Source organism: Haematobia irritans, chromosome 1 (genome assembly GCF_050003625.1).
Source record: "Haematobia irritans isolate KBUSLIRL chromosome 1, ASM5000362v1, whole genome shotgun sequence".
Classification (NCBI taxonomy): domain Eukaryota; kingdom Metazoa; phylum Arthropoda; class Insecta; order Diptera; family Muscidae; genus Haematobia; species Haematobia irritans.
The window spans coordinates 41,101,781-41,111,149 of NC_134397.1; the positions used below are offsets into that span (position 1 = coordinate 41,101,781).

At 31.6% G+C, this 9,369-nt stretch overlaps 2 protein-coding genes and 1 non-coding gene across 3 annotated transcripts; 2 read left to right on the forward strand and 1 right to left on the reverse strand.

Moving 5' to 3' along the window:
- Positions 1-1,825: 1,825 nt before the first annotated feature.
- Positions 1,826-1,899, reverse strand: TRNAT-AGU (transfer RNA threonine (anticodon AGU)). The gene has a single exon. It is a non-coding gene; the product is annotated as a tRNA-Thr (tRNA).
- Positions 1,900-3,284: 1,385 nt separating this feature from the next.
- Fntb (Farnesyl transferase beta subunit) lies at positions 3,285-5,220 on the forward strand. Its single transcript, XM_075289960.1, has 5 exons — positions 3,285-3,516; positions 3,591-3,850; positions 3,915-4,350; positions 4,410-4,645; positions 4,703-5,220. The coding sequence occupies exons 1-5, from the start codon at positions 3,421-3,423 to the stop codon at positions 4,938-4,940; spliced, it is 1,266 nt and encodes a 421-aa protein (XP_075146075.1). The 5' UTR covers positions 3,285-3,420; the 3' UTR covers positions 4,941-5,220.
- Positions 5,221-6,824: 1,604 nt separating this feature from the next.
- Positions 6,825-8,472, forward strand: LOC142220692 (J domain-containing protein CG6693). Its single transcript, XM_075289961.1, has 2 exons — positions 6,825-6,985; positions 7,314-8,472. The coding sequence occupies exon 2, from the start codon at positions 7,346-7,348 to the stop codon at positions 8,240-8,242; it is 897 nt and encodes a 298-aa protein (XP_075146076.1). The 5' UTR covers positions 6,825-6,985; positions 7,314-7,345; the 3' UTR covers positions 8,243-8,472.
- Positions 8,473-9,369: the final 897 nt, after the last annotated feature.

A 9,369-nucleotide genomic window follows, 5' to 3' on the forward strand; every position in this document is an offset into this window, starting at 1 on the left:
CTATAAAAATAAAATTTTGCCCAAATTTTCCATAGGAAAAAATTACAAAATTGTCTATATTAATAAAACTTTCACAAAATTTTCTATAGAAATAAAATTTTGACAAAATTTTCTATAGATATAAAATTTTGACAAAATTTTTTATAGAAATAAAATTTTGACAAAATTTTCTATAGAAATAAAATTTTGACAAAATTTTCTATAGAAATAAAATTTTGACAAAATTTTCTATAGAAATAAAATTTTGACAAAATTTTCTATAGAAATAAAATTGTAACAAAATTGTCTATAAAAATAAAATAAACTTTTGACAAAATTTTCTATAGAAATAAAATTTTAACAAAATTGTCTATAGAAATAAAATTTTGACAAAATTTTCTATAAAAATAAAATTTTCACAAAATTATCTATAGAAATAAAATTTTGACAAAATTGTGTATAGAAATAACATTTTGACAAAGTTATCCATAGAAATAAAATTTTGACAAAATTTTCTATAGAAATAAAATTTTAACAAAATTGTCTATAAAAATAAAATTTTGACAAAATTTTCTATAGAAATAAAATTTTAACAAAATTGTCTATAGAAATAAAATTTTGACAAAATTTTCTATAGAAATAAAATTTTAACAAAATTGTCTATAAAAATAAAATTTTGACAAAATTTTCTATAGAAATAAAATTTTAACAAAATTGTCTATAGAAATAAAATTTTGACAAAATTTTCTATAGCAATAAACTTTTGACAAAATTTTCTATAGAAATAAAATTTTGACAAAATTTTCTATTGAAATAAAATTTTGACAAAATTTTCTATAGAAATAAAATTTTGACAAAATTTTCTATAGAAATAAAATTTTGACAAAATTTTCTATAGAAATAAAATTTTGACAAAATTTTCTATAGAAAAAAAATTTTGACAAAATTTTCTATAGAAATAAAATTTTAACAAAATTGACTATAAAAATAAAATTTTGACAAAAATTTCTATAAAAATAAAATTTTGACAAAATTTTCTATAGGAATAAAATTTTGACAAAGTTATCTATAGAAATAAATTTTTAACAAAATTTTCTATACGTTAGAAATAAAATGATGAGTTTTGGCTAATGGTCTAGGTCCAGTAAATCAAATTAATAGTATAATGGATAGTTGTGTGTACAAAAACTTTATCGAAGATATTATGTAGCCATGTACCGAATGGGAAATGTCGTCGAGTTGGATGTTTCAACAGGATAAAGACCCAAAACAAACGAAAAACATTTTTCAAAAATGTCTACGCAAAACGTACTAAATCATTCTCGGGGATACTACGGTACTGACTGGATGAAAAAGTATTAAAAAAGGAATATAGGACTGCATTTTCCATCGCTGGAGTAGCATAGAAATTTCCTTTGGGTGCCAATAACACAGTTTTGCTTAGTATTTCTTATGAAAGCAATATGTAAACAATCGATAATAACGCTTCAGGAAATTTCGCTACCAAATATAACAATGCATTTGTTTGCATGTTTCACAGTAAAAGTCGAATATTTAAAAATATGATACATACTTCTTTTTGTCAAATCTTGTCCAGAGGAAATGCCAAAAAGCAATCCATGGAACTAATAGATGAATCAATAGATGGGTCATCTAAATACTAAATTTAAAAACTTAACCAGTCCACTGGTAATGCTGAAGGGAAAGATAATATATCAACAAAGCATTATGTTTTCGTTTTTCATTTCATTGGGCATACCAACAAAAATATGATTGGACGTACCAACAAAAATAAGATATGAATGAGATAAAAACGAAAATATCAGTCAACCCGACTGACACATGTAGGCCCCGGCGAGATTCGAACTCACGATCTCCTGTTTACTAGACAGGCGCTTTAACCAACTAAGCCACGGCGCCAAGTTGCTACTTACGTGTCTATAATTCATCTAGAATGTTGGACAAACACACAAAATCACATTTGATTTTCTATTCGTATACTTATAATGAACAGAGTTGTATTTTTGAGTTTTCACCCCTCAATAAGTGGCAAATTCCATAAAGTCAATGGGGAAATTAAAGTACTGTATAAATTATCTTTTAAAATGTACTGTGAATATTCGGCATGAAATCATATTACAAATCTCTACTGTTATAATCAGAGAATGAAGCCGACCCATTTTTGTCGGTGTCGGCTTGACGGCTAAGCCGATATACATTTGTCTATTCGGCGGCGGACAATTATCCACTATAAAATCAATTTGATGTTATCCGAATGGTAATGATATTAGTAGTACAACCAATCTTACAATCACATTTACAACTTTTCTGATCTAAATGTTTGCAAAATTATTATATCAACTTGATACTGACGGATTTTGGGTGGAAAGTTAAACATTTTAACAAAAAATACAACAATTATTAATACATTTATCTGATTTAAGCCATATTTTTGATTAATTGGGGGCTAATTTTGAGTCGAGATGAGTCGATATATTCGGCGAATGCTTCGACTGGCAAAAACTGGCCGGCGGCGGTTAAAATTGGCGGCGTGACTCGGCAGCTTCATTCTCTGTGATATTTTTTTGTGTACAAATAGAAAAAATAGACATTTCTTTTTACTTTACATTGAATATTATTAGCCGGCAAGTAATCAAAAATATTGATTTAAATCTGAAAAAATTGATAACAATTGTTTTATTTTGTGTCAAAATGTTTAACTATAATAATTTGGCAAAAATTTAGCTCAGAAAATTTGAGTGAATTGTAAATGTGATTGTAACATTGGTTGTACAACTAATCTCATTATCATTCGGATAATGCTCAGTATAGATTATATGTTATTCCGGACCGAATATCTGTGTTTGAAATGAATCTTACTGTGTGGTCAATCGATACGAATTCTCGACGATGACTAAATAATCGACAAATGTGTTATTGATCCCATAAACAAGCAGCAATATCGATTGTCTTCGAGCATAACTTATAGTGTAGCCAACATTTGGGATATGTGCGACACGAACACTGTCGTCCGGATAAACTTATAGTCTGGACGGAGCATAGCTTCAAATTGATTATATAATGCATAATTGACCGCCGCCGAATAGGCAAATTTATATCGGCTTAGCCGTCAAGCCGCCGCCGACAAAAATGGGTCGGCTTCATTTTCTGGTACCCACCTTTAATGTCGAATGTTATACACATCGTGGGCCCGCCCCTTGGTTCTATAAAAATTAGGTACTTCCATAATTTCAATGCGACATCCCTATAAAATACCTAATTTGCATTCCCTATTAAACGTTTTGGCGAACAGCTGGTGCCGCCTTAACAACATGAAAAAATGTCAATTATTTAAGTAGTGGCGAATTGGATTTGTTAATAAAAAATTAAAATTCTTTTAAGGAATATATTAAACGATTGCATAGATCAAAGATTAAAAATATGGATCAACTGCTTTTAGATTTTCGTGATTTTTCCTTGCTGGAAATGAGCAAATTTAATGATGAAAAAGTCTCAACTGTAACATCGAGGGAACAGGTGTTATTAAAAATTTGTCAATTCTATTATCTCAATAGATATCTAACATTCTATCATAAATCCTATACTTTTAGCAAAAAACGGAAAATTCAATTGGAAAATGTTTTGATCGATTTCTTCAACTGAGATATTTAGATGGAGGACGTGTTTCGAAAATTTATCGTGAGGAACATCAAAGATTTCTGGAATGTATGCTACAAAGACTGCCTCCTAATTATGAATGCTTAGACAGTAGCAGACCATGGTGTATATATTGGATACTACAGGCAGCTCAAATGTTGAATTTCACTTTCTCTCCTGAGACATTGGATCAAGTGGTAGCATTCCTAGAGAAGTGAGATATAATGACTTTTAGTCAATATATATATAATATTGAAATGATATATATTTTTCTTCAGATGTCGCCATCCCCAAGGAGGCTTTGCCGGTGGCCCGGGCCAGTATCCCCATTTAGCTCCTACTTATGCAGCTGTAAATAGTTTAGCTATGATTGGATCCCTTAATGCATTTCGAGCTATCGATCGAGATTCTTTGGAGAAGTTTCTCTTCGCTGTTAGGGAGCCAGATGGATCTTTTCGATTACATGTTGATGGAGAAACAGATGTAAGAGGTGCTTATTGTGCCGTTTCAGTTGCAAAGTTAACTAATATGCCCGAAGCAACATTGAGTAGATTATTCGACAAGACTGGTGATTGGATAGCCAGTTGTCAGACCTATGAGGGCGGCTTTGGTGGAGCGCCAGATCTGGAGGCCCACGGTGGATATACATTTTGCGGTATAGCAGCGTTAGCTCTACTTAACGAAGGCCATAAATGTGACCAAGAACAATTACTGGTAAGATGTCTACATGGGGTTAATATTAAAAAAAATTATATTATACACATAATTCACAGAAATGGACTTTACAACGGCAAATGGCATATGAAGGTGGTTTTCAAGGGCGCACAAACAAACTTGTAGATGGATGTTATTCTTTTTGGGTTGGGGCAACAATTCCAATTACACAAGCCATAATGAACAATGATGGAAAGCCATTGAAGAAAGCCCTCTTCGATGTCGGAGCTCTACAGGAATATATACTACTTTGTTGTCAAAAATCAAACGGGGGTCTAATAGACAAACCGGGAAAGTACGTTGAAATAAAATATATTCAATAGATTTCAACTAATTTTATATTCTTTTACAGACCTCAAGATCTTTATCACACATGTTACACTCTAAGTGGTATGGCAATTGCACAACATTCAGAATCTGCAGAAATGCCTGCTGTCTTGGGCGATCCTATAAATGAGCTGCAACCAACCCATCCATTGTTTAATGTACCTCCTGATGCTGTAGCTCATACTACACATTTCTACGAGCAAGTAAATGAATCACGTGCATTTACCGAGCATGATAAGGTTGGAAACGGAGTCCCATCGTAGATTATTTAGCCTATAGTGTAGAGACACTCTTTCTAAGATAATAAGAAACCAAACAGAAATATTAGATATTTTTTACCTACATACATTTTATTATATACATAAATTATATTTTTTGTAAAATGTCGGATAGTAGCAAATCCATCCCTCATGCATAGAAGTAACAAAAAGTCCTTTTACATTTGATCGTTAATGACGTTAAAACGTGATACCTATATGTTATTTTCTTAATAAAAAGTATTTAAGAAATCTAATAAATGGAAATAAAAACTAAATATGAAAATTGGCCTAGGATAATTGATATTTGAAGAAGACTTGAGACGAAAAAACAGCGAAGTACTTTCATTATATTGTTCTTTAATTAAAAATACGAATTTGTACAAAACTATTTGTGACGACGATTGTTTTTTTTTATGGAATCATTAATTGCTTAACATTCCATTTTTCTAAATTTATTGATTCAAAATAGTAACGTCCAGAACAATCTGGTTTTCGGTGTGAAACCCGAACTCAGTACCCCAAGAAACTAATAGTGTTTCCTTTTCATGTAAAAAATGGTCACAAAATTAAATTTTTAGGTTCTTTTCTAAAAAAAGGCAGAATTGCGAAAAGGCTTCGAATTCTTTTGTGAAAATAGTACCACGCATAGAGGCAAGTTGCGGGCATTTTCGGCACTGCCGACAAACGAGAGTGCTGTGATTACCATGCTTACTCCTTTGAATTATTTTCTGCCTGCTGAAAAAATTGCATTCTTTAAGGTATCAACATTTTAAAAATGCGCATTCGGTACAGACAAAATGAGGCCAAAGTATTTTTGCAGAAAGTGTACTTTTTAAGTTCTTTTCTAAAAAAAGAAAAAAAACAGGCAAAAGTGCGAAAAGGCTTCTAATTCTGTTGTGAAAACTGCGGGCATTTTCATCACTGCCGACAAACGAGAGTGCTGCCATTGCGCCTATGAATTCATTTCTGCCCGCTGAAATGATAGTATTTTTTATTTTGCTGGCAACATTTTAAAATGCCCATTTTGTACAGACAAAATGAAGGCAAAACTCTTTTTTTCAGAAAAGAAAACACAAAAAAGGCCGATACTATGTTCGGTTTACGCATTTAAATTTTAACCAATTGATAAGTACGATATTTCTCATTACACTTTTGTCAAAATTTAACAAAAACATTTTTTAGCTATTTTAGAAATGGATGCTATGTTCGATTTTCGAGCCAAAAGCAGCATTTTCTCATGGTTCGTTTTTTGAATCAATTAATTGTATAAAATTAAAAAATATATGACTGCGATTAAATCTTGCCCCAAATTGGATGGAAAAGTGTTAAATTGTGTATAGTTCCATATTTAAAATTAATTGAATCAAATCAGTAACCTGCTTTTCTGCTAGGAACCCGAACATATTATGAAAATTCAAAAGTGAGCACTATGTTCGCGATTTCGAAGAAAACTCTAAATTAAAATTTCATTAATAAATGACGACGAGTATTATTGAATAATTTTAACATTATACCGGCCTCTTGCTACTAATATCAAACATAAATCTGTAAAAAAAATAAAATTATATATTTTTTGTTAAATTTTATTAAAACTTGATTAGAAATGAACCAAAGCAACAATTAGAAAAACTTTATTTTCTTTAATATGTATTATTAAAGGAAAGTAACCGTGACTTGTTTAGCTCGATAACTTAATACTGGCGTTTAAATACAAAGGATTTTTCACACGGAAAAGTGTCTGAATTTTCCGAAAATATATGTTTGTCTAAACGGTCCATTATTACTATCCTCTATTTTTTTTCTAGTTCTGTTCAATAGAAATATGGCAACTCTCTCATCAATGCAAATACAACTATGTCATATCATATGGTACTCAGCTTCTTGGCGCGTTCTTTGCCAACTTTCATCATTTTTTGTTTACATCTAGCATTGAATGTGCAATTTCGCAAAGTAATTAAAAATCTTTTCGTTACATATGTAATTGTTTGTTATCAAATTGTAAGAAATTTTGTGAAAGTTGCGTAGCACCAAAAATAACTGCATTTGAGGTAATTAGAAAAACATGTGATACATACATATTTCACTTATATATAAAGAAATATTAGCGTTAAAATTTAGAGTCTGAACTTAGTTCCGAATTTATTAACCATTGCATCCCTGTGGATTGCAGTTTTCAGATGTCTACAAGTTCCCTTTAAATTCGTAGACTTTATACAAACCAGGAAATAATGCCTGAGAAATAACCAATAAATAGTTTCATATGTCCAATATTTAACTCACAGCAATACACATATTAATGATAGCCCTTCGATTATAATAAATGATATAGTTAAATATATGTTGTTGTTAAAGCCTTTCCATCTTCCTTTATTTCAGTATTTTTCGAACAATAGCAAGCGGTCAAGAAAATGTCATCCACTCTGGAGCTATGCGAAAAATTTTTCGCCACAAAAGATGTTTACAAATTGTTCAAGGTAGAAAAGACCGCCACAGAGAAAGAACTTAAGAAAGCATATTACAAATTATCCCTGTTGGTTCATCCAGATCGTGTACCGGAGGCACAAAAAACAGATGCTACTGAAAAATTCAAGTTAATATCGAAGCTTTATGAAACCCTATCCGACAAGGACAAACGAGCCCTGTACGATGAACAAGGCATCATCGATGACGATGATGATAATTTGGAAGGAAAATTGAATAATTGGTTGGAATTGTGGAGAAAATTGTTCAAGCCCATAACAACAGAAGATATCAATAACTATGAAAAATCCTATGTGGGATCTGATTTGGAAAAAGCTGACATTAAGAAAGCATATCTCAATGGTAAGGGATGTATTAACTACATGATGAATTCCGTGCCATTTATGAAGGTGGAAGATGAGCCACGAATCCAGGAGATAGTTCTTAAAATGATTGAAGACGAAGAAGTTCCAGAGTATAAGGCTTTTACACAAGAGCCTGAGATGAAACGAAAGAAGCGTCATAAAAAATACGCCCGCGAGTCAAAGGAGGCTAAAGAAATATTGGCCAAAATAGAAGCGAAAAATAAGAAGAAAGCTGATGCTGCCGGAAGTAGTGGCTTAGAGCAAGCAATTATGCGACGTCAACAGTCTCGAGAAGATGGCTTCAATACGTTAATGGATAAACTAATGGCCAAATATGGCAATGAGGACGATGAAGAGGTTGTAGACTTTGATGCTCTAGGAAAATCTCGAGGCAAAAAGAAGGGTCAGAAAAAGGCAGCAAAAGATAAAGAAGATTCAGTATTGCACACAGTCAAAAGTGGCAAAGTGCACAAACGCTAAGAATAGCCGGAGAAATGTTGTCATATGAGATATACCATAGCCACTAGAAACCAAAAGAAATATGTATTTTATTTTAGTTACTCAGAAATCTCATCGGTATCACATCCTTGCAGGCTTTTTTCAAATTCGCTGTAAATTATTAGATATAGTATCATTATTTTTAAAAATCGATCACACGAATTAGATGAGTAAATAAATGTTTTCACGGAAAAGTGTTTATGTTTATATAATTTTCCGGAGGTCTTATTTCAGTGGCAGTTCATTCTAAGTGTTACACTTCTAAGAAGTATTTATTCTCCTACCGACTTTTAAGATGATCGTTTGAAAATGTGGGTGATGTGGATGTATATAAAAACATAGGGCTAAATTGATTTAACACATCATAAAGAACTATTATGTGACGAATATGAAATAGGCTAGTTAATAATTAGTGCACTCTGGCATATTTTCTGAAAAACCAGAACCGGATGATATTTTACAGGTATGAGGGACACCAAAAACTATTACTTTGTGCCAAACTTGATTAAGATCGGCATAAAAACTAGTTCAATATGACCCTTATGAAAAAATTATGTTTAATAAGGTCATTGTTTTGCTATTTAAAGTAACTCCGAAAATGATTTTCTTGTTACAAATTAGACAAAGGTTGGTTAATAATTGAGGACATGAGGATGGTTCAAAAAGTACTTAGGCTCGCCACTTGATCATATGTGTTTAGCGAATTTCAAAGTAACTGCTCATAGGTGCTCGAATATGATCATCACGGGAGATTAAGTAACAAACCTCTATGATTTCGTACTGACACCGTGGGATCGTTTAGTTTCGTAGCAATAAATGAAACATGCATCTACTGAACAATGTCGGACACTAAGGAAACATCCCAACACCACAACGGATTGCACAAACGGGTTCTGAACAAGGCTAAGACAGGTCCATCGGCCAGAAAGGAACAAGCTGTAATCCACTTCCACTATCAGAAGAAATGTTGTTGTTGTTTATTATTAAATTCCATATCTAGTATAACAAGATTTCAAATCTTATAAATGACTATACTAGTACTTATAATTATGCATTAATAATCTTTGCAACAGATAATAATGTTTAAAGTAAATGATTAAAAAAAGATT

Bases quoted from the DNA above. Each gene is read 5' to 3' on its own strand.
- Fntb (XM_075289960.1), top strand. From the start codon at position 3,421: ATGGATCAACTGCTTTTAGATTTTCGTGATTTTTCCTTGCTGGAAATG. The intron at 3,517-3,590 runs GTGTTATTAAAA...CTATACTTTTAG, and splicing joins CTGTAACATCGAGGGAACAG to CAAAAAACGGAAAATTCAAT. The intron at 3,851-3,914 runs GTGAGATATAAT...ATTTTTCTTCAG, and splicing joins GTGGTAGCATTCCTAGAGAA to ATGTCGCCATCCCCAAGGAG.
- LOC142220692 (XM_075289961.1), top strand. From the start codon at position 7,346: ATGTCATCCACTCTGGAGCTATGCGAAAAATTTTTCGCCACAAAAGAT.